Source organism: Chiloscyllium plagiosum, chromosome 6, assembly GCF_004010195.1.
Source record: "Chiloscyllium plagiosum isolate BGI_BamShark_2017 chromosome 6, ASM401019v2, whole genome shotgun sequence".
Taxonomy (NCBI): Eukaryota; Metazoa; Chordata; class Chondrichthyes; order Orectolobiformes; family Hemiscylliidae; genus Chiloscyllium; species Chiloscyllium plagiosum.
This window is the reverse complement of record NC_057715.1, coordinates 70,139,542-70,165,408: the sequence shown is the minus strand read 5'-3', so window position 1 is coordinate 70,165,408 and position 25,867 is coordinate 70,139,542. Positions and strand designations below refer to the sequence as shown.

Here is a 25,867-nt window from a genome sequence, read left to right as displayed (position 1 = left end):
GTAAGCATGCTAAAAACCACCTTCAGCACCCTGTAGACCTGTGATATGACTTTCCAGGAACTATGTACCTGAACCCCTAGTTCTTTGTTCAACAACACTCCCCACAAATGTACCATTAATTGTATAAGTCCTGTCCTAGTTTGTCTTCCCAAAATGCAACACCTCCCATTTAAATGAATTAAATTTCATCTACCATTCTTCAGCCCCCTGGCCCAGTTGATCAAGATCCTGTTGAACACTGAAGTACTTTCTTCACTCCCACTCCACCACCAAGTTTGATATCGTCTGCTTACTAATCCTGTAATTTTAGTCAAATTATTTACATAAATGACGAGCAACACCGATCCTTGTGGCACACTGATAGTCACAGGCCTCCAGTCTGAGCGACAACCTTTTACCGCCAAACTCTGTCTCTTACTGTTAAACCAATTTTGTATCCAATTGGCTAGCTCTCCTGAATCCCATGCAATCTAAGCTTACTAATCAATCCACCATATGCAACCTTGTTGAAGATCTTGCTAAAGTCCATGGAGCTAATGTCTACTGCTCTACCTTCATCTATCTTCAGGCCTGTGACCAATGGTGTGCCACAAGGATTGGTGCTGGGTCTGTTGCTTTTCGTCATTTAGATAAATTATTTCGATGTGAACATAGGAGGTATAGCTAGTAAGTATGTAGATGACACCAAAATTGGAGGTGTAATGGACAGCGAAGGAAGTTACCACAAAGTACAACAGGATCTTGATCAGATGGGTCAGTGGGCTGAGGGGTGGCAGATGGAGTTTAATTTAGATAAATGTGAGGTGCTGCATTTTGGAAAAGCAAATCAGAGCAGGACTTGTGTACCTTTAATGGTAAGGTCCTGGGGAGTGTTGCTGAACAAAGGGACCATGGAGTATAGGTTCATAGTTCCTTGCAAGTGGAGTCACAGGTATATAGGATAGTGAAGAAGGCATTTGGCATGCTTTCCTTTATTGGTCAGAGCATTGAGTATAGGACGTTGGTTAGGCCACTTTTGGAATATTGTGTGCAATTCTGGTCTCCTTCCTATCGGAAGGATGTTGTGAAACTTGAAAAGGTTCAGAAAAGATTTACAAAGATGTTGCCAGGGTTGAAGGATTTGAGTTATAGGGAGAGGCTGAATGGGCTGGGGCTAATTTCCCTGGAGTGTTGGAGGCTGAGGGGTGAACTTATTTATTGAGGTTTATAAAATCATGAGGGGCATGAATCGGGTAGATATACAAGGTCTTTTCCCTGGGGTAGGGGGAGTCCAAAACTAGAGGGCATAGGTTTAGGATGAGAGGGGAAAAATTTGAAAGGGACCTAAGGGGCAACTTTTTCTCGAATAGGATGTTAAGTGTATGGAATGAGCTGCCAGAGGAAGTGGTGGAGGCTGGTACAATTACAGCATTTAAAAGTCATCTGGATGGGTATATGAATAGTAACGGTTTAGGGGGATATGGGCCAAGTGCTGACAAATGGGACTAGATTAGGTTAGGATATCTGGTCGGCATGGACGAGTTGGACTGAAGGGTCTGTTTCCTTGCTGTATGTCTCTATGACTGACTGTATAACTCTTCAAAAATTTCAATCAAGTCTCTGAGACACTATATCCTACACACAAAGTCATGCTGACTATCCCTAATCAGTCCTTGTCTTTCCAAATGTACACAGATCCTGACTCTGTCAATCCTTTCCAATACTCGCCACTGACATCAGGCTCACCAGTCTGCAGTTCTTTGGCTTTTCTTTGCAGTTTTTCTTAAATAATGGCACATTAGCCCCCTCTAGTCTTTTGGCACCTTACCAGTGGTTGTCAATGATACAAGAATCTCTGCTAGAGGTTGTGATTTCTTCCCTATCTTCCCACTGTGTACTGGGACACACTTGATTAGGTCCCAGGAATTTACCCACCTTTTTTGTGTTTTAAGACATCTAGCGCCAACCTCTTCTGTAATATGGACTCTTTTTCAAAGCATCACTATTTATTTCCCTGCATTCCCTAGAAGAGGGTAGGGTAGGGCAGGGTATCCCTATTGTGTGGAAACAGGCTCTTCAGCCCAAAACATCTGCATTGACCCTCCAAAGAGTAACCCACCCAGACCCATTTCCCCAAACAGTACATTTACCCCTTACTAATCCACCTAACCTACACATCCCTGAATGCAATGGGAAACTTAACATGGTCGATTCACCTAACCTGCACATCTTTGGATTGTGGGAGGAAACTAGAGCACACGGAGGAAACCCATGCAGACACTGGGAGAATGTGCACACTCCACACAATGTCGCCCGAGGCTGGAATCGAACCTGGGTCCCTGGTGCTGTGAGGCAATAGTGCTAGCAACTGTGCTGCCTTAGCTTAGTGTCTTTCTCCACATAAATACTGATACAAATATTAGTTTAGGATCTCGCCTATCTCCTGTGGTTCCATGCATAGATGGTCTCATTGACTTTTAAGGGGCCCTATCCTCTCCCTAGTTATTCTTTTGCCCTTCATATACCTGTAGAAAGTCTTTGGATTCTCAGCTTTATCTGTTAATGCTTTCTCATGTCCCCTTTCCGTCCTTAAGGAATTCACTTGATCCCAGCTGCCTCCTTTTCTTGTGCAGAACCTCAGTATCTCTTATCATCTCGTGTTCCCTACTCTTGCCAGCCTTGCTTTTCACACTAACAGGAACAAGCTATTCCTGAACTCTCATTATCTTGCTTTGAAAAGCTTCCTACCTGCCAGATGCCCTTTACCTGCAAACATCCTCCCCAATCAGATTTTGAAAACTCCTGTCTAATACTATCAAAATTGGTCTTGCCCAATTTAGAACTTTAACTTGTGGATCAGGTCTACCCTTTTCCATAAGTATTTTAAAACTAATAGAATTACGGTAACTAGACCCACAGTGCTCCCCCATTAACACCTCAGTTACTTGCCCTGCCTTATTTCCCAAAAGGAGAGAGTTTTGCACCTTCTCTAGTAGGTCCATCAGCATATTGATTGAGAGTTTTCTTGAATGCACTTAGCAAATTCCTCCCCCTCCAAACCTTAACATAGACTGGGACTGTCATAGTGTTACGCAAGGTGAAATACCCTACTATAACATTCTTATAGATATCTGCTATTTTCCTACATATTTGCTCCCCAAATTCCTGCTGACTATTTAGAGGCCTATAGTAGTACAATCCCATCAAAGTGATCTCCCCTTCTTATTTCTCAGTTCCATACAACTTCACTGGACGATTCTCCAGTAATATCCTTAGCACTACCATGATGTTTTCCGTAAAATGCCATTCCCCCTCCTCTCTTTCCTCACACTATCCTTTCTATAGCATCTATACCTCAGAACATTGAGCTGCCAGTTTTGTTCCTCACTCAGTCATGTTTCTGTCATAGCTATGATATGTTCTTACTTGTTCCCTCTGTACTTCTGCCTTACCCGTTAGGCCTGTTGCATTGAAATAAATGTAGTTTAATTCATCTGTCTTGGCTGCCACGTCTATTTTAATTTGCTCTGTTTAAGTTCTTTACCAGCCTCAATCTTCTCTCTTCTCTCACCAATGATAAGTCTTCCTGTCAAAGTAACAAGTTCACATTTCTTCACATTATACTGAATTTTCCAAATTTATGTCTATTAGTTTAAACTGTCTTCATCCCTAGGCTCTTTATGTCTTCTTGACCACGTTCCTATCTATTTTGATGTCATTGACAAATTCATCCACTATACATCAGGTCCTTTCATCCAAAGGATTCATGTATATTGGAAATAGCTGAGTCCCAGCACTGATTCTTGTGGAATTTCACTAATTACAGCTTCCTAATCTGAATAAAACAGATTCATCCTGATCTGATGCTTACTGAAAGCTAATCAAGCTTTAGCCTTTGTTGTCCCCTACACTGTATGCTGTTATCCTGTGTGGTAATCTTTGATCTACAGATTACACTTTATCTACCTTGCATCTTAACACCCTCGAAGAATTCTTGTTAAACACCCAAGACCTTTACGAAACCATGCTAACTCTTCTTGACCACATTATGATTCCTAAGTATTTGTCTATAATTTCCTTTAATAATGAATTCTAACAATTTCTGTATGACTGATATTTGGTGAACTGGCTTATTGATTTCTACCTTTTTTTTGCATGACCTATTTTCTAACATGCTGTGATCCTTTTTTCCAAAATCTGACCAATTTTGGAAGCTTATCAATACATCTATGCTTTCTGCATCCATTTTTATGATCCTTGAAAGCGGGTCATCTGGTCCTGGGGCCTTTAAGCTCATAGATCCGCACTTCTCCCCTTCAAGCTAGATGTAAATGTCTATCATGGTCACTATCACTAGAGAGTTCTTCATGATGCGGTTATTGATTAATCTATCTCATTATGCATTACCAGGGTGAGAAAACCTGCTCCCTGGTTAGCTCTTTGATCTTTGTAAGAAATTGTCCTTTTCATTTTTTTAGGGTATCTTTGCCTGTCTGATTTGCACAATCTATATGTAAGTGAAAGTAGCCTATTCTTACATGAACCATTTACTTTTTCCTATGTACTGTCTCCATAATATAACTACTGTTAGGGCTGATAAATTACTTACACTAGTGGTATTTTAACTTACCTGTTTCTTATTTCTGTCCAAATTGATTCCTCATTTTGCTCTTTCAAGCTAAGATCACAATTTAGTACTGCACGATGATATCCTTAATCAACAGAGCTATCTACCATACCATCTTTCCCAAGATTGCAAACTTCTCAAAGTGCCACATATCCTTAAATATTTAGGTGCCAGCCTTGGTCTCTCGACAGCCATTTACCTGTTATGGCTGTCAGGTGATGTATTCATTTCTGTCTAGACTAACAATCCAGAAGGGCTGAGAGTGTGTTGCTGGAAAAGCACAGCAGATCAGGCAGCATCTGCAGACCTCGCTGTCCCCAATTCAGAGGGGCCTCTTGTGATTCTACTTCTGAGCCTGAAAGCCCTAGTTCAAGTTCCACCTGTCCCAGAGGTCTGTCTGAACAGATGGATTCAAAATATCTTCTAACAGTTCATTCAGTTTGATACAAATGCTGTGTGCATTCAGATACATACTTTTTAGTTCTGTCTTTTTATCATTTTTGTAATCTCTGACCTACTCTGCTGATGCAGTTTGAAGTTTGTATGCTTTGTCCAATCCTGACACACCTCTGGTTATCACCATCCTGTTCTATTATTTTGTGGTTTTGTTTTGAATTACTGCGTCACCTTTTACTTTCAACTAAACAATGGGGCAATAGATAAAGCCCTTTCCAATGTCTGTGAAACTAGAAATTGATTTGAATGTCTTATTAAAATCAATTTGTCAAAATATATACTAATAATTATTTTTCTTTTTGCTTTCTTTTCTCAGCTATTAAATTTTTGATTGCTTCGTGGTGCTTCATCTTGCTCAGTACGGTAAGCAGACTAGAATAACTACTCTGGTAGCTACAAACGCACCAGTTATTTAATTGTATTTTTCTCACTTTTTCAAATATATCTGATTGGTGTTACATGGAAAATACTGTATGGCAGGTATGAATTTTAATAATGAGCTGAACATTTATTTTCTAAGATAGAGATATTTTTAATTATAAAGAGAAATGGTTTCCATCTTTGGGGTCACAATCTACCTCTTCACATTCTGCACAGACTGGCTTCCACCTTCATCTGTTAAGATCTATATATGAATCCAGTTTGTTTCTCTAGTTCCAGATAATACTCAATCCACCAGTAAATTGATATTTAATATCTAAACACAGATTTCATATTCCTTAGCTACGGCGTTTAAGGATTTGTCACGCTTCAATCAACTATACAACAAGAAAAGTTGCACTTTAGTTATGTATTGCTAGTCACAATTGATTAGATTAGATTCCCTACAATGTGGAAACAGATCCTTCAGCCCAACCAGTCCACACCGACCCTCCGAAGAGTAACCCACCCAGACCCATTTCCCTCTGACTAATGTACCTAACACTATGGGCAATTTAACATGGCCAATTCACCTGACCTGCACATCTTTGGACTGTGGGAGGAAACCCACGCAGACACGAGGAGAATGTGCAAACTCCACACAGACAGTCTCCCGAGGCTGGAATCTAACCTGGGACCGCAGCACTGTGAGGCAGCAGTGCTGACCACTGTGCCATCGTGACACCCTCTTTCATGAAAAGTTTCTGAATAGCCAAAGTTTTGCACGTAAAGAACAACTCAACTACTGCATCATACTGTCCTATCTGGATGAATGTGGCAAACACCTCACACACAGCAAGATCTAGTAATAATTAAATAATGTTTTGGTAATGGTATGACTTGAGAAGGATATTAGCCTGGACATCGGCAGAGGGAGGAAATAGTTTATATAGGGCAATTCTAGATCTTAAATATGCTGAAGCGTTTCATGTTTCTACATGTACTTCATTGTTGTCATTGCTATAGAGAAACATATTAGCCAATTTTGTATAAAGTAAAATTCCAGTACTGACTATGAAATATATGACCAAGTGTTCTTTTATTTCATGATGTTAGGAGAGCAATGACCATTGGTTGGAGAACTCCAACCAACATGATTGGTTGGAGAACTCCATGAAGTTTCTCCTCATGGCTGAATAAATCCCACCTTAGCAATTACAAACAATTGTAAAGTGATTACATATGCATTCTGTCAATAACGCAATCAGTTCAATCATGTGATTGCATGATCAGTTGATGGACAGTTATAGGTCTTCCATGAGTTTGATGTTTACCAGACATTATCACTTATTCTTTGGCTTTCACAATGCATCTTATTCAACCAAATTTCAATACTACTGACTTCTGTACCTACTATTTATTCCTCCCTGTTAACAGGCTAGGGGCTTCTCCCTCTTCTTAAATGCTGTTGCTCCATAGGAATTCAGTTAAATCCTTTTAGTGTCTATTATATTTAAAACTTAATTATTTATATAGGCATACGTGATTACAATCATCTGAAAGATCTTAACACTAATGTGAGTCAAGTTTTTTTTTCTCTTCTACCTCATATTAATTAGTAAACTTTGAATTAGCTTGAGAAAAGGGCTTCTGTTTGCTTCTGACTGATATCTCGTGGCAAAACTGTCTCTGCATAAGCAGTGGTTGGCTACATTTTTGCGTCTTATGATCCCGTTGTGTGATTTTTTTTTATTTTTACAAGACCCTATATCTTAGCTGGTTGCTATGATTTTGACTGTAAATGGCTGCTTCAGCTAACAATTAGCATTTTTTATATCAACTAAAAACTATAGGCAGCCATTTTATGTTAACTAAGAACCATGGGCAAAGCGAAGGAAAGAATAAAATTGTGAATATTGAAGGAAATGTTTGTTTACAGGGAGGAATGTATAGTGGATGTTATAAACTTTCAGAATGCCAGTACTCACCTTATTTAAATTCATTCCTCAGTTTTTATTTCATTTTCTGACCTAAGAAATGTCAAAATGAACACATAAACATGCAAAGTATTATTTTCAAATCTAAAATATTTGTATCTATAGAGTTTTCTAAATTGAATTTTATTGAAGAATAAAAATTTATTGTCTCCAATCAACATTGAAAATGAATTTTTAAAAGTTGGGATTAATGTTCAAAGTATTTTCTTGTGGCCTGTCAATATGCAGAGAAGTCCCTTAAAAGTATCAAGTGCACTCTTGATGCAAAGATATTTTCCACAACTTGCCCTAAATATAACCCTCTCAGGAAGAAAATATGTGTATATTTTTTTAGAAATCTAAGTCTGACATTTTTTTTGTGTTTTTTTTCTATTTCATCTCTAACTTTCTTCAAACCACATTCTTCTAATAATAGGTTTTCAGGAGGTAAGCAGTTACCTTTTAGGATAATCCATAAATTTCAAAATAAGTTACTTGTTTCTCACATTAATTTTCTGACTTTTTATAAATTGTAAAATAAAGGTTAAAAAGGGGAGGCCTGGTTAGCAACCAGAAAGGGGATTTACAAAATGGAGTCAGTAGACATTTTTGAGATGCTGGTTGAATACTTTCTCTCTCTGGTAAAGAGATGCTGTATTAGTTTGTCACTGGAAAGGTTCAGATTTGATCAGGAAAATTGGATGCAGTTGGCACAAAACATTGACATGGAACCAGGAACAGATGAGATGCAATCTCCAAAATCCTTGGATGTAGGGAGACTGGCCATAATCTTTCAATCTTGCCTCGACTTAGAGGTACCAGAAAACTGGAAACTTGCAAACATCACAGTCTTTTTAAAGAAAGGCCAGCAATTACAAACTGGTCAGTTTAACATCAGTGGTGGTGGAACTTCTAGAAACAGTCAGTCAGGATGGAGTTACACAGCATCCCAGCTGATGGTCCCTCAGTTGCATACAGCCTACATGTACCACTGTCCCCACTCCACCCTAACCCTGTAATCCACAAACAGAATTGCCTGAGCAGACCCACTGTTTCTGCCTGTTCCTGCCCATAAAACTTATTTCTTCCTACTGCAATTCTATTTTTTCTGCACTTATGCATTCCCTGTCCGCTTGCATCTGCAATTCTTATGAAGCTTTCCACCAGTTCATGGGCTGTAACTGCTTCCTCTTCACCATGGACGTCCAAGCCCTTTACATGTGGATTCCCCCATCAAATTGGTCTCCAGGCTGTCTGCTTCTTCTCGGAAAGAAGGCCTGAGCTGTCCCCATTCACCACTCTTTTCTCCTCCTCCTCCTCCCCCCCCCCCCCCCACCACCAAAAGATCTGGCTGAGCTCATCCTCGATTTGGATAACTGTGTCGTTAACTCCTCCCACTTTCCTCAGATTAAAGATGTGGCCATGGATCCCTACATGGGCTCCCAGTTATGCCTGTCACTGTGGAGTATGTGGACTATTCCTTGTTCCAGTCCTACGCTGGTCTCTCCACATAACAATCTTTCTTTTTAAAGGTGAAATTGTGATTAACTAACTTGTTGGAGCTTTTGAAGAGGGAATAGAAAGGCTTGGTATGAGCAACACTGATGTAGTGTATGTGGGCATCCAGACGGTGCCACACAACAGACTTTTGATGAAAATTTTATAGGTTATGGCATAAAAGACACAGCAGAAACATGGATAGAAAATTGACTGGGTGATATGAAACAAGAGTAATGGTCATTTGATGTTTTTCAAGCTGGTGGAAGGTGTGTGGTGTTCCCAGGGGTTGATATTAGGACATTTGCTTTTCCTGATATATTAATCATATAGATCTTGATGTAGAGGGGACAGTTTTGAAGTTTGCAGATGAAACGCAGCTGGGCAGAATTGTGAACTGAGGCGCACAGGATAGAATTCCTGAAGGACATAGAAAAGTTGGAGTGAGAGAATAGGTGGCATCTGGTGCTCAATTCTGTGAAGTATAAGGTGATTTGGTAGGAAGACCATTGAAATTCAATGTAAAATAAGGTATAATTCTAAAGGGGTACAGGAGCAAAGAATCAAGAACCAGAGGATACAGATTTGAAGTGATTTTCAAAAGAAGCAAATGCAAGGTGAGAAACATTCTAGACAATGAAAAGTTAGGGTATGGAATGCACTGAAAGCCTGGTGGGAGCAGGTTCAATTGAGGCTTTCAAGTGGTATTGGCTGATTATTTGGTTAGAAATAATGTGCAAGGGTATGGGGGACAAAGTAGAGGATTAGTCTTTGGTAATGTAGACATGATGTTCCATAAGGCTTCCTTCTATGCAATAACACTTCTGTGTTATTGTAAATGTAAAGTTGTATTGTGCGATTGTGTTCTGTAAGAATGTGCTTCGTCACAAAGTATTCTTTAGAATTCCTTCTTCTCTTCCTCCTATGTCAAGTTCTTTGAGCCCACAAAATCACTTCAACAAGCTGCACAACAGAAACAGCAGAGTTAATGGTGGTACAGGACAGTGGAAAACTTTAAGACAAAGGAACAGAAATTAGGCCATTCAGCCCATCAAGTCTGCTCTGCCATTCAATCATGGCTGGTAGGTTTTCAATTACATTTTTCCACTTTCTCCCTGTAACCATTGATCCCCTTGGCAATCAAGAACTTATTTATCTTTGTTTGAAATGCACTCTATGACCTGGTCTCCACAGCCTTCTGTGGCAATGAATTCCATAGATTCTCTGGCTGAAGAAGTTTCTTCTTATCTCCATTCTAAAGGGTCTTCCCTTTATTCTGAGGCTGTGCCTAGGGTCCTCTCCTGCCATTGGAAACGTCTTCTCAACGTCCACTCTGTCCAGACCGTTCAGTATTCTGTAAGCTTCAACTAGGTCCCCTGTCATCCTTCTAACTCCAAGTATAGTCCCAGAGGCCTCAAACGTTCCTAATGTTAAGCCTTTTATTCCTGGAATCATTATCGTGAACCTCCCAGGCCAATACATCCTTAATGAGCTATGGAGCCCAGAATTGCTCATAATATTCTGAATATGGTCTGACCAGAGCCTTATAAAGCCTCAGAAGTACATCCCTGCTTTTATATTCTAGTCCTCTCAAGATGAATGACAATATTGTATCTGTCTTCCTAACTACTGTCTCAACCTGCAAGTTTACCTTAAGAGAAACTTGGACGAGGACTCCCACATCCCTTTGCACTTCAGATTTCTGAATTTTCTTCCCATTTAGATAATCGTCCATACCTCTATTTTTTCCTACCAAAGTGCATAGCCTCACAGCTTCCCATGTTGTATTTCATCTGCCACCTAGCCCACTTTCCTAACCTGTTTAACCTGTCTAAGTCTTTCTGCAGCCTCCCCGCCACCTCAAACTACCTGCTCCTCCATCTATCTTTGTATCATCTGCAAATGTAGCCAGAAGGCCCTCATTTCCTTCATCTACACCATTAAAGTGTAATGTGAAAAGTTGTGGTCCTAACAGTGACCCTTGTGGAACACCACTAGTCACCAACTTCCATCTTGAGAAGGATACTTTTATGCCCACTCTCTGCCTTTTGCCAGGCAGCCAGGCTGCTATCCGTGCTACTACCTGGCCTCTAACACATGGGCTCTTATCTTACTCAGCAGCGTCCTATGCGGCACCTTATTAAGGCCTTCTGGAAGTCCAGATAGATAACGTCCATTGACTCTCCTCTCCTAGTTCTAACCTGCTGATTACCTCCTCCAAGAATTCTAACAGATTTATCAGGCATGACCTCCCCTTGATGAAACCATGCTGAGTTTGCCCTGTTTACCATACACTGCAAGTATTCAGAAATCTTCTCCTTCACAATGGACTCAAAATCTTATAACTGGAGTCAGGCTTAATCGGCCTATGATTTCCAGTCTTTGGCTTATTCCCTTCTTAAACGGGAGGTTACATTAGTGATTTTAGAGTCCTCTGAGACCTTCCCTGACTCCAGTGATACCTGAAAGTTGCCACTAAAGCCTCCATTATCTCCTTCAGACCTCTAGGGTGTAGCCCATCTAGCCCAGGCAATTTATCCACTTTCAGATCTTTCAGGTTTTTCTAGCACCGTCTTGGTGTTGGCCAGCATACGTATCTCTGCCATCCAACTCTCTTGAATTTTAAGGGATATTAATTGTGTCTTCTACAGTGAAGACTGATGCAAAGTTCTTATTCAGTTCTCAGCCATTTCTTGGTTCCCCATTACTACTTCTCCAGCAGCCCAATGTTCACTTCTATCTCTCTTTTTCCCTTTTATATATCTGAAGAAACTTTTACAATCTTTCCTAATATTACCAGCTGGTTGTCCTCTGACCTTTTGAAGGCTTCCCAATCCTCTGGCTTCCCACTGACATTCGCAACATCATATGCTTTCTCTTTTGCTTTTATGCTGTCCCTGACTTCCCTGGTCAGCCAGGGCTGCCTCATCCTCCCTTTAGTATGCTTCTTTTTCGAGGGGATGATTTTTTTTGCTGTGTCTTTCAAATTACTCCCAAAACTCCTGCCATTGCTGTTCCACTGTCTTTCCTGTTAGGCTCCTCTCTCAGTCAATTCTGGTCAGCTTATGCCTCTGTAGTTGCTTTTGTTCAACTGTAATATCATTACATCTGATTCTACCTTCAACTTGTGATTGTGGTTCAGTAGTAGTAATGGAAGATGTAAATATATGTTTCTAAGCAAAATACATATTCAAATGCACAGTATCTGAAAACTCTTGATTAGATTAGATTAGATTACTTACAGTGTGGAAACAGGCCCTTCGGCCCAACAAGTCCACACCGACCCGCTGAAGCGCAACCCACCCAGACCCATTCCCCTACATTTACCTCTTCACCTAAGACTACGGGCAATTTAGCATGGCCAATTCACCTAAACTGCACATTTTTGGATTGTGGGAGGAAACCGGAGCACCCAGAGGAAACCCACGCAGACACTGGGAGAATGTGCAAACTCCACACAGAGTCGCCAGAGGCGGGAATTGAACCCGGGTCTCTGGCGCTGTGAGGCAGCAGTGCTAACCACCGTGCCACCCACGAAGAGCAAAGGTTTCTGATCTAGTCATTGAAGCTTAAATTTTGTTGTCAGTTACCACAGAATCCATCACCCATGTTAGTCTTTCTATCATCTTCCATGCACCTTTATTTGTCACATCATGTAATTAATCTAGCAGTTGTCTTTTGTTAATTATGCTGAAGCTTCACACAATCCAGACATAGATATTTACAATGAGTGAATAGTCAACTTGTAATGTTACAAGTCTATACTTTCATTGCTCTGAGAAACTAATTTATTTTTTCACTTTTAGGTCAGTCAGTCTTCATATATTGAATTGTTTTCGAGAGCATCACGCCTGAGTGCAGTTGATCACTTTTATCCTACTACTTGCTGCCATTTCCCTCTGGATTGCTTGAATTGATGAAAACAGTGCATTAACCCATGAATAATCCAGTTGGTGCCAAACACACTGCCTGCATAGCTGTATAATAAGCCATATATTTAAACAGCAAGGGTGATAATCCTGGTTGTTGACACAAGACTTTGCCTAATTAATAAGTGTCTCTTTCAGGGAAATTTTGTATTTATCACTTGATTTCAGTATATCTCTGTCTGCTTTTTGTTAATGTGCCTGAAAATTACTAAATACTAAGTTTTTTTTATTGAATATATTGGAGACCTTTTTATAATCTCTTTTGAAGATTTTCTTTAAATTTTGTAATTGAATTAAGCTGGTACTATGCCAAATTTCCTATCCCCTAGAAGGGAGGAACATTTTGACATTTAAATATACTTGAGCATGCACAATCAAGTAATGTTTCTAAACCAAACGTATAAATGCACATGTGTCACTTCAGTAGGTTCGAGAAAGTCTTCAGTTTTATTAGGTTTCTGCAGGACCAATTTAATATTAGCGGGTGATTGCATATAAAGACAATGGTTTCAATGGTTTACAATATGAATGCTAGATGGGGTTACCTCATAGGAGTAAATTGGTGGTGCATACACTTTTTGTTTCTTAAATTCTTAAACCAGTCTTGCCTATTGTTTTGCTAGTGGTGATGTTGAAGCTTACTGTGCTACTATTAATTGGTCAAATCTTGAAATTATTTATATGAAATGGATTTGAAATTTCAAATGCAACTGACAGATAACCACTGGCAAAATGGATGAATATGAAAGAGCAAATGTGCCCAGCTATTGCATATTCTGTAAGTTTAAATAAAAACATTATGGTGAAATGCTGGCTCAGCTTGACATGGATTGAATTTTAACATAGGAAATTTGTATTAATGTTACATAATGCATATTTATCATTTATAGTTGAGATGAAATTTTGGATAATGTTTAAAACGTAATATTTCTTATCTTTTGGTACAAGTATAAGAAATATATTGTGTAATGCAATTGCAACTACATAACTTTAGTTGCATTTTAGAGATCTTTGCATTTCTTATTTATAACTTGGCAATAATACCATATAGCAATCTGTAGTTGTGACAAAATATTGATGTAGTTTTAGATTGCATGCAGGCTTTTCTTTCAGACAATACTATAATCAGTTGCTAATACCTCTAAGCACGGTTCTCAAAACCTCTCTCACCACAGTGCCAGTCAGTGTTGCTCTAAAAGTGCATTGAATGCATCGGCTTTTGGACATAATTTGAATACTGAAAGAGAATAACTAAGTAAAATTGTTTCCTACCCTTTTAGGGGAGGTATTTGATCTGCAAACCTCTTTCCCCAAACACACATCTTGGATGAAACCACGTGCTCTTGTATTGTTATTGGCTGTGCTTCTCTTACTTTAGAAGAGAGTCTGCACAAAAAAAACTTTGATTTCAGCTTTTTGTTTCATCTGTAATGTAACTTCTTTAATTATTAAACTTAACATTGAAAAGAAAGTTGGATGCTTGGTTTTATTTGTATTTCAATCAAGCCTATGGGTGAAAATTGTGGCTTCTTCCCTATGACTTTGCTTATAATTGTAAGGCATGGCAGATTGAATGTTCAGAAAGCAGTATCTCTAACTCCATTCCTTAGTTTATGTTGAGGTTACTGAGTTCCGCTGACCTGACAACAGGACAGGAAGTAAAATGCAGTTGGCCTCAAGTGCCTGTACTCTGGAATAAGAAAGTGTTCAGCGCTTATGGTTGCATTCGACCTGATATAGGTGAGTGAGGATACAAAGAAAAACACTAACTTCAGTTCTTCTCGTGTTTAACTGGAGAAAACTAATTCATCCAATATTGGCAATCTGACAATGATGGTACGGGGTTGGGGGGGGGGGGGGGGGTCAGGGGGGGGGGGGGGGGGGGGGAGGTCAGGAGAGTGTGCAAAGAGAGGTTGTTTGTAAGAGTTCAGTATTATCTGTGTACCTGTGGACTGCAACTTTTATAGCCTCTGTCGGCCAGGTTAGCAAATTGAGGAAATGGGATGTCATAGCAGCAGTGAATTTGACCCCCTCACCTAGCCTCACCCAATTGGGTCTGCCATCTTGATCCTGAGAAGACCAGAGCCTTCAAGTCTGGCTTCATCACAGCATCCTTCCCTTTCACCACTACCCAATTAACAACCCAATGGTTCCCTCCCCTATCAGCATTCCGTAAAGACCTCTCCCTCCGTGACTCCCTCGTCAGATCCACACCCCCTGCAACCGCAGGAGGTGCAAGACTTGCGCCCACACCTCCCCCCTCACCTCCCTCCAAGGCCCCAAAGGAAACTTCCATATCCGCCACAGATTCACCTGTACCTCCACACATATCATCTATTGCATCCTTTGCACTCGATGTGGCCTCCTCTGTATTGGGGAGACAGGCCGCCTACTTGCGGAGCGTTTCAGAGAACACCTCTGGGACACCCGGACCAACCAACCCAACCACCCTGTAGCTCAACATTTCAATTCCCCCTCCCACTCTACCAAGGATATGCAGGTCTTTTGACTCCTCCATCGTCAGACCACAGCGAAATGACGGTTGGAGGAAGAACGCCTCATCTTCCGGCTAGGAACCCTCCAACCACAAGGGATGAACTCGGATTTCACCAGTTTCCTCATTTCCCCTTACCCAGCCTGTCTCAGTCAAATCCATCAAATTCAGCACCGCCTTCCTAACCTGCAATCTTCTTCCCGACCTCTCCGCCCCCACCCCAGTCTGACCTATCACCCTCACCTTGACCTCTTTCCACCTATCACATTTCCGACGCCCCTCCCCCAAGTCCCTCCTCCCTATCTTTTATCTTAGCCTGCTGGACCAACTTTCCTCATTCCTGAAGAAGGGCTAATGCCCGAAACATCGATTCTCCTGTTCCTTAGATGCTGCCTGACCTGCTGCGCTTTTCCAGCAACACATTTCCATCTCTGATCTCCAGCATCTGCAGACCTCACTTTCTCCTCAATGGTTCCCAATGCACTTTAAATAACTATGGGGTGATTGAGTGGGAATGTACGCATATCCTCATTTTAGCACGAGGGGTGGAAATTGAGCCAAAGGAGTCTGGTTGCATGTCAGTTTGCTAAGGTGAAGTATGTAAATGAGGAAAAAGAGGAACCAGTAGTGGACTCCAGAATGTTGGGTTGGATTTTCCAAGAAATGGCAGTCACACTCCGGTTGCTACTCCACTCCTGTTTTACATCGAGGAAGAGCTCTGTATTTCTGACATTCCGATCATTGCTCCTTTGCAGACATCCCATTAGTCAACACTGACTCCTAATTGAAATATGTTGAATGGTATGAAGCAACTGTATTTGAGAGTAGTTGCAAACTAACCTTGCTGCAAAAAGTGAAATTTTGTCTATTCCAGTTTAAGTATCCTTTTTAACAATGTTGGAATCCAATACTGCCAATTCATCTCCCTCACTGAAAGCTTTCTGTTTCTTTATTTATGTTTTTGTATGTGATTTGGCTTTCAATTCACCCATATGGGGAGATGATGGCTTAGTAGTATTATTGCTGAACTATTAATCCAGAGACCCAGCTTTAACAGCGTCTGCAGTCTTTGCATCATATTTAACTCTACCACTTCGCATTTAGGTATGCCCACCTTGAAGAAGATCTCTGCTCCTGTCTCCGATGAGATTTCGTTTCAATTTTTTGTCTTGACCGCCATAATTAATTTCGCTGTGGCTCCTAGTGTTTCACCAGGTATTTGCTAAAACTTGTTTCCTCAACCACATCACATTCTTCCATGCCTCCGGCCCAGACTCATCCCATATGGTTTCAAACTCAAGTTTCATCCTTCCTATAAAAGGAGTTATGAGGAAGCGTCACTCGACTCTAAATATTAACTGATTTCTTCTCATAGGTGCTGCCAGACCTGCTGAGCATTTCCAGCAATTTTGTTTTTGTATGTGACCCAGGCAATGTTCTAGAGACCTGGGTTCAGATCCCGCCATGGCAGAGGGAGGAAAAAAAAAATCTATAACGAAGAGTCTAATAATGGTCATTAATTCATTGTTGATTTATTGGGAAAAATCCATCTTGTCCTTTCGGGTAGGGAACTGCTATTCTTAACTGGTCTGGGTTACATGTGACTCCAGACCCACAACCATGTGGTTGACTTTTAATTGGCCCTCTTGGCAATTCAGAATGGTTAATAAATGTTAGCCTATCCAGTGACACCCTTATAAAGTCATGGAAACGCACCACCCTCTGAGTAAAAAAGTTGCCCCTGAGTTCCCTTTTTAAAATCTATTCCCCCTCACCTTAAACTGTAGTTCTGGATTCCCTTACCCCAGAGAAAAGACTTTGTACATTTGTCCTATCCATGCCTCCATAAGTTTATAAATGTCTATCAGGTCACTCCTTAGTCTAATGCTCCAGGGAAAACAGCTCCAAACTATTCAGGACTTAGGTTTAAGGTGAGAGGAGAACGTTTTAAAAGGGCCCTAAGGGGCAACTTTTTCATGCAGAGGGTGGTATATGTATGGAATGAGCTACCTAAGGAAGTTGTGGAGGCTAAAAGGCATCTGGATGGGTATATGAGTAGGAAGGGTTTAGAGGGATATGCTGGCAAATGGGACTAAATCAATTTAGGATTACTGGTTGGCATGGATGAGTTGTACAGAAGGATCTGTTTCTGTGCTGTACATCTCTGACTGAATAAAAGTCCTCACCTGAAGTGAAAGTAATGCACTTCATAAAGAACTTAAGCGTATTCAAAATATCCCTTGTTTATACCTTTTTGGTCATTTAAAATTAATCTGTGAAGTTACTAATTGGAACTAATATGGGAGTACGGTTGGTGCATTTGTTGGCAGAAATTATCTTAAACTTCTTGCTGCTGATTATTATTCACTGTCCCTGTGAGCCACTGGTTATAAACCAGTGGTTAGAGTAGAAAAACTGATCAGTTAAATTGAAGTATTAAATCTAGTTTACACCTTGAGATAGAATTGGAAGGAAATTGAGTGTAGAAATTCAGACCATTCAACCTATTATCTTCCACATGAGCACCAACCTAAATCCCACGTTTCCAGACAGTTCTCTTATTCCTTCTTCCTCCTTTCACTGTTATATTTTAAATATTAACATTGGGACTAAATCGAAGAATGAGAGGAATTAGAATCTCCAAAGAGCATATTCTGAGTAACTGATGTTTAGTAAATAAACTCTGTTAGATAGTACTAACAATTGAGATTTGACATATCATTTATTAACTCCTATTTATGTCATGACAGTTATGAAGTGCTGCAAAGCACAGTCAGGAAATAGAAGTTATCAACCTGAAAGTAGCTGCTCTTAATGTCAGTGTTGGTGAGAGACCTCGTTGATAGTGATTTATAGGTGAGGGCACAATTAAAAATGGTCAAAACTCTTATGGTGCTATTCAAACGTTTCTGCTTTGAGAGTCCGATCTTTGGAATAATTGAGAATTCCAAATTTGTGCTCTCTTTTCCCCAGACTCTGTTTGAATAGCTTCAAAAGAGATTTTTTTGCCACTAATATTAAAATTACTTTTATGAAAGTCACATTATATCCTATGTGCCTGTGTCATGGTAAACTACCGATCTTGATCTTTCTCGACCTGTCTGTGGTCATTGGTGCAGTTGACCACGCAATCCTCAATACCTTCTCAATGTTGACCTGTTTGAAGTTGTTCTCACCTGATTACATCATTATCCAGTTGTAATCACCTGCCATGGCCTCTCCTCGCACTCCTGCTGTGTTATCTCCTCCTAGGCGATCTCACCTTGGCAGCTTCTTAGTTCTCATCTACAGTCTGCCCCCAGTGACTTCATCAAAAAAACACAGCTGTAATCACCTAGATATATACCAATGATATGCAGTTTTAACTCCCCATCTCTTGATCCCCATCATCGGGAACATGTTGTCTAATACGCAGAGCTAGATGAACAGAGTTCTTCCAAATAAATATTATGGAGGTCAAACCCATTGTCAGTCCTGGGGTGCAAGAAAACTATGCAACATGGCATAGTACCAGAGGGCATAATTGCTGAAATTTAGGACTACCCCACTTAAGACCCTCTTGCTACCAGGCCAGGGAGTCAACCTTGGTCCCATAAAGTTGGCCAACTAGCATGCCTGGAACAGCACAGATATGCCATTTTAAAATTAGGTGTCAACCTGGTGAAGCTACAAACAGACATGGAAGCTAGGGAACTTGGGGAAATAAATAGTGATGTCTTGAAAAGAGTTTAAAAATAAATCACACAACACCATCTTATAGTCCAACAGGTTTATTTGGAAGCACTAGCTTTCGGAGTGCTGCTCCTTCAGGTGGTTGTGGAGAATAAGATTGTAAGACATAATTTATAGCAAAGTTTACAATCTGATATAACTGAAATTATATTTTGAAAAGGACCTGGATTGTTTAAGTTTCTCTAAGAATGACCATGTTGGTTTCAGTTCTCTCATATGTAAATCCCAAAACTGTTTTAACAAGTTACATTCTCAACTGAACTTTAACAATTGATGTCATGTCGGTCCAGATCGTGCATTGAAAGTGTAAGCTTCCTGTATGAGACTCTGTGCCACAATGATTCTAATCTAAAAAACCGATTTACAGAATCTTACATGGATTCATGCAGTTTTTGAGTCAAGTAAAATGTAATTCTGCTGTACAAATTCACCCCACAAACTTATGTGCATGTGGGTGAGAGAGTATGGGGGGGTGGGGGGGGTGGTGGTTATGAGTGTCTGTGAGACAGAGAGTGTAAAGTGATTTAAGTCTGTAAGAGGTTGGAATATAACCTGGTGTTGTGAGATTTTTAACTTTGTACACCCCAGTCTAACACTGGCGTCTCCAAGTCTTGAAAAGAGTCCATGTTACAGAAGAGGTGGTGTTGGGGGCCTTAAAAGGTAGATAAATCCACAGGACTTGATCAGGTATATCCCAGAACATTTTGGGAACTTAAAGAAAATAATACGGGACCCCGAGTAGAAGTACTTGTATCAGCCACAGGTGAGGTACTGGAAAACTGGAGGAAGGCTAATGTTATGCTTTTATTTAAGATGGCTGTAAGGAAAGCCGGGCAAGTTTTCACCAGTAAGTCCTGATATCCGTGCCACGTTGTTGGCGAGGATTCTGAGAGACAGGATTTACATGCTTTTGGAAAAACAAAGGACCAATTAGGTATAATCAATGTGGCATCGTGTGAGAAATTGTCTTTCAAATTTGATTTGACTTTTTTGAACAGATGACCAAGATGATGGATGAAGACAGAGCAGTACATGGATTTTAGCCTTTTACAAGGGTCCACATGGTAGACTGGTTAATAAGGTTAAGTCTTATGGGTGCAGAGAGAGAGAGAGAGAGAGATAATTGGGTATAAAATCGGCTTGATGGTAGGAGACTGGCTGGTGGTAGAGGAGGTTTGCACTGGAAGCATGTAACTAGCGGCTTGCTGCAAGGATTATTGCTAGGCTCACTTTTATATCAATGAGTTGCATGAGAATATAGTGGGCATGGTTAGTAAGTTTATGGATGACACCAAAATTGGTTTGGTGAAGAAGATTACCTAAGTACAATGAGATCTTGATCAGCTGGGCCATTGGTCTGAGGAGTAGCCGATAAGGCGTTTGGTGAGGCAGCCTGGGGTGGGGCTTATACATTTAATAGTAGGGCCAGGGGAATGTTGTTGAACAGACGAAGACCTGGGGTGCAAGTGCATAGTTCCTTGAAAGTAGTATCAGGAGTTGACAGGTGGTGAAGAAAGCATTTGGCATGCTTTTTTTTCATTGGTCAGAGTATTGATTTATAGGAGTTGGAATGTCATGGCTATACAAGACATTGCTGAGGCCACTTTTGAAGGACTACAATTTTCGTTGCCTTACTATAGGAAGGATCTTATTAAACTGGAGAGGGTACAGAAAAGATTTACCAGGATGTTGCCAGGATTGAAGGGTTTGAGTTATAAGGAGAGGCTGGAGTTTTTCCCTGGAGTATAGAAGGCTCGGGGTGACCGTGTAGAGGTTTATAAAATCATGAGATGCATGGATAGGGTGACTAGCAAAAGTCTTTTTCTGCAAAGTAGGGGAGTCTGAATCTAGAGGGCAATTTTAAGTGAGAGGGGAAAGATTTTAAAAGAGACCTTCGGGACAACATTTTCATAGGGTGTTGTGTATATTGGAACAAACTGCTAGGTGAAGTGGTAAAGATGGGTACAATTACAAAATTTAAAAGACGTTTGGACACGTAAGTTGCTAGAGAAGGGTTTGAGAGATAGAGACCAAACGCAGACAAATGAGATTAGTTCAGTCTGGGAAACCTGGTTGATGTGGGTGTGTTTCCATCTGTATGATTATGACCCAATTGTGTACCAAACAGCATAAGCAGAGTGATAGAGAGACCTAAGTGATTTGACAACCAACAGATCAAACTTAGGATCTGCTGTCTTTCCACATTTAGTTATGAATGTTGGTGGACAACTAAACAACTCATGGGAGGATGTGATTCCACAATTATCACCATGCACCATGGGAGAACACAGCACAGCATAGCAGTGCAAAAGATAGATTGGCATTTCCAGCTGAAGATTATTGTGAATGTTAAAGGGCTGATCTACCTTGGACTCCTCTTGGGAGGGAGTGGTCCCAGCTTCACAGATGCCAGTCTTCAGCCAATTAGATTCACTTCATGTGATATCAAGAAAACGCTGAAGGCACTGGTACTGAAATGGTTATGGGCTCTGACAATATTCTAGCAAAAATACTGAAGATATGTTTTAGAACTTTTCACTAGTCAAGCTGTTCCCGCACAGCTGTGTTACTGGCGTCTACCCAATGATGTGGAAAGTTTCCCAGATATGTCCCACACACTAAAAGCAGGATAAATTCAACCTGGTCAGTAACTGCCCTAGTATACTGACAATCATTAGTAAAGTGATTGAACGGATTATCAATGATGCTGTCAAGCAGCATTTACTTAGTAATAACCTGGTCACTTCTGTTTGATTTCTGTCAGCATTAGCTGCCCATCCTCGTGCTGTTTCCTGGATGGCTTTAGTTACTTCCCTCTTTAGTGTCCTATTCATCCACTCCACCATGCCTAAGCTCTGAGTGGTAGGGGACATGAAAGTTTGTTTGATTCCCAGCTACTTACAAACTTTCTAAAAACAAGAAATAAGAGCAGGAATCCGCCATTTGACTCCCCTCAAGCCTGCCCTCGGCCTCAACTCCTCAATTTTTAAAAAATCTTTTGTCTCCTTAAATACTTTGTGATCTAGCCTCCCCAACTCTCTGGCCTAGAGAATTCCAGACATTCACTACCCTCTGAGAGACATTCCCTCGTATCTCTGTTTTAAATGAGTATTCCTTATCATGTAACTATGTGCCAGCTCAAAATTTTCTCTCGAGTGGAAACATCTACGCTGTCAAGTCCTTACAGAACCTAATAGATCCTCCTCCTTCAAAATTGTAATACATAAAAGTCTAAACTGTTCAGCAGTTCTCTAATTTAACCCCCTCATCCAGGGAATTAGCCAATTGAATCTTGTTTGAACAGTCTCAAGTATGTCCTTTTCCTAAAATAAAGGACTAAAACTGAACACAGTACAGTGGGTGTGGCCTCACCAGCACCCTGTATAGTTGTAAAAAGGCTTCCCTGTTCTCGAATTCCCTGAATTCTGTTTGCCGCCTTAATTACTTACTGCAATTTAATCAGTCCTTAATCATTCATCCTGTAAGAGGTGTTCCTTTAATATTAATTAATTTGTAATCGAGTTCCTCATCTTTGGCTTACCTCTTCCACTATTATTCAAGCAACATTTGTCACTGAACAGTCTTGTATGGGATGGGTTTCTGCACACCCTTTAGATTGGTCAATAATGACTAAACAATATGTTTTCTTTCCCTGACTCAGTGGGTGGAGTCCTGTGAAATCTATTTGTGACTGCTCCCATGGCCCTTTGTCACACCAGCCCAGATCCATAGGTACCTATATTGGTCTTCCTGGGTTATATTGGGCACATGCCAGGCATTGTTTTGCTACACCTCTTCCTGTTCCTTCCCATCATGAGCATCTGCCCATCCTCCATACTATGGCCGCCCTCCCAATGATGTGTACATTTGTAGTATATTTTGAGGTTATTCTGAGTGCAGTGTGGTGCTACTAACCTTTCCTTTCTTCACCAGATGTAATTGGTACTTTTACCACTACTTACTCCCATCACTTCCTCTTCTATATCTCTGTGTAAATATACCATGTTTATTTCCTCCAAACCAATCGCCATTGTTGCGACTTGCTGTGGTTTCTTACGGCTGTCTATTTAGCTGAGCATCAGTTACTGAATAGAATGTGGCCCATTCCTATCTGATGTACTTTATTATTTATCCCTGCTGCCTCTATTAGTAGTCTAACAGCTCCCATTAATTCCCTTATTACAGCCTTCTCCTGAGGTGATGTGCCAAAAATCATCTCCATGTTACCATATAATCATACAAAACTCCAAAGCCTTACCTTTGTATAGTCTATATAAATGTTAGGATATTGATTGCCAAACTAGATTATGCACCAATCTGTACCCAACATTTTAATTTGCTTTCAAAGGTCCTATTTTATCTGTCCATCACATTTGAAATGTGAATGGTCATGATCTATTTGTTTGGTCTTGCCAAACTGAAGATTATTTTGCTTAGTAACATTCTCTAACAGAAATTGTTGTGAATTTCTGCAAATACTTTAACTGTCAAATCAAATGATCAAATTAAAGATCCTATAGCACTCTTGCACTTAAGCTACATCATGATTCCAACTTGTGGATATTCCTTATTGTTTCCATTAATTGTCCCATGTACTCAAAGCAATGCAAGTTTACTATTTCCATCTTGTCATGAGTCTTAGGAACATACTTCCGCCATTCTTTACAAGGTGCCTCAGAGACTGAGGAGTGAACTTAGAGGTTTATAAAATTATGAGGGGCATACATAAGATGAATAGCCAAGGTCTTTTCCCTGGGGTGGGGGAATGCAAAACTAGACAATAGGTGCAGGAGTAGGCCATTCTGCCCTTTGAGCCTGCACCACCATTCAATATGATCATGGCTGATCATCCTTAATCAGTATCCTGTTCCTGCCTTATTTCCATAACCCTTGATTCCACAATCCTTGAGAGCTCTATCCAACTCTTTCTTAAATGAATCCAGAGACTGGGCCTCCACTGCCCTCTGGGGCAGAGCATTCCACACAGCCACCACTCTCTGGGTGAAGAGGTTTCTCCTCATCTCTGTCCTAAATGGTCTATCCCGTATTTTTAAGCTGTGTCTTCTGGTTCGGCACTCACCCATCAGCGGAAACATGTTTCCTGCCTCCAGAGTGTCCAATCCTTTAATAATCTTATATGTCTCAATCAGATCCCCTCTCAGTCTTCTAAACTCAAGGGTATACAAGCCCAGTCGCTCCAGTCTTTCAGTGTAAGGTAATCCCGCCATTCCAGGAATTGACCTCATGAAACTATGCTGCACTCCCTCAATAGCCAGAATGTCTTTTCTCAAATTTGGAGACCAGAACTGCACACAGTACTCCAGGTGTGGTCTCACCAGGGCCCTGTACAGCTGAAGAAGAACTTCTTTGCTTCTATACTCAATCCCTCTTGTTATGAAGGCCAGCATGCAATTAGCCTTCTTCACTACCTGCTGTACCTGCATGCTTACCTTCATTGACTGCTGTACAAGAACACCCAGATCTCTCCGTACTGCCCCTTTACCTAAATTGATTCCATTTAGGTAGTAATCTGCCTGCCTGTTATTGCCACCAAAGTGGATACCCATACATTTATCCACATTAAACTGCATCTGCCATGCATCTGACCACTCACCTAACTTGTCCAGGTCACCCTGTAATCTCCTAACATCCTTCTCACATTTCACCCTGCCACCCAGCTTAGTATCATCAGCAAATTTGCTAATGTTATTACTAATACCATCTTCAATATCATTAACATATATTGTAAAAAGCTGCGGTCCCAGTACTGATCTCTGCGGTACCCCACTGGTCACTGCCTGCCATTCCGAAATGGAGCCGTTTATCACTACTTTGTTTCCTATCAGCCAACCAACTTTCAATCCAAGTTAATACTTTGCCCCAATACCATGCACCCTAATTTTGCTCACTAACCTCCTATATGGGACTTTATCAAAAGCTTTCTGAAAGTCCAGGTACACTACATCTACTGGATCTCCCTCGTCCATCTTCAGAGTTACAAAATTCCAGAAGATTAGTCAAGCATGATTCCCCTTCATAAATCCATGCTGACTCTGACCTATCCTGTTACTCCTATCCAGCTGTGTCGTAATTTCATCCATTATAATAGACTCCAGCATCTTTCCCACCACTGAGGTCAGACTAACTGGTCTATAATTTCCTGTTTTCTCTCTCCCACCTTTCTTAAAAAGTGGTACAACATTAGCCACCCTCCAATCCGCAGGAACTGATCCCGAATCTATCGAACTCTGGAAAATAATCACCAACGCATCCACGATTTCTCGAACCACCTCCTTCAGTACCCTGGGATGTAGACCATCAGGCCCTGAAGACTTATCAACCTTCAGACCTAACAGTCTCCCCAGCACCAATTCCTGGCAAATATAAATTCCCTTAAGTTCAGGTCCTTCAGCCACTGTTACCTCAGGGAGATTGCTTGTGTCTTCCCCAGTGAACACCGATCTGAAGTACCAATTCAATTCTTCTGCCATTTCTTTGTTCTCAGTAATATATTCCCCTGTTTCTGTCTTCAAGGGCCCAATTTTAGTCTTAACCATTTTTTTGCCTTTCACATACCAAAAAAAACTTTTAATATCCTCCTTTATATTATTGGCCAGTTTACCTTCGTACCTCATTTTTTCTCTGCATATTTCCTTCTTAGTAATCCTCTGTTGTTCTTTAAAAGCTTCCCAGTCCTCCGTTTTCCCACTTATCTTTGTTCTGTTATACTTTTTCTCCTTTAATTTTATATGTTTCTTAACTTCCCTTGTCAGCCACGGCCACCCATGCCTCCTCCTAGGATCTTTCTTCCTTTTTG

The 25,867-nt window shown here is 40.6% G+C and overlaps 1 protein-coding gene across 4 annotated transcripts in view; it reads left to right on the top strand.

The window, feature by feature from the left end:
* The window catches only part of sept10 (septin 10), a 94,626-nt gene extending 80,331 nt beyond the window's left edge, over positions 1–14,295 (top strand). For 3 of the 4 annotated variants that reach the window (XR_006311914.1, XR_006311912.1, XR_006311913.1), the window contains 3 exons: positions 4,458–4,492; positions 5,379–5,425; positions 12,702–14,295. Coding sequence is in view for 1 of the 4 variants with exons in the window: in XM_043691786.1 (XP_043547721.1) it covers positions 5,379–5,385 (7 nt within the window). In the remaining 3 variants the exon portion in view is untranslated. The remainder of the gene's footprint in view (positions 1–4,457; positions 4,493–5,378; positions 5,426–12,701) is intronic. The other variant, XM_043691786.1, reaches the window with a different exon arrangement.
* Positions 14,296–25,867: the final 11,572 nt, after the last annotated feature.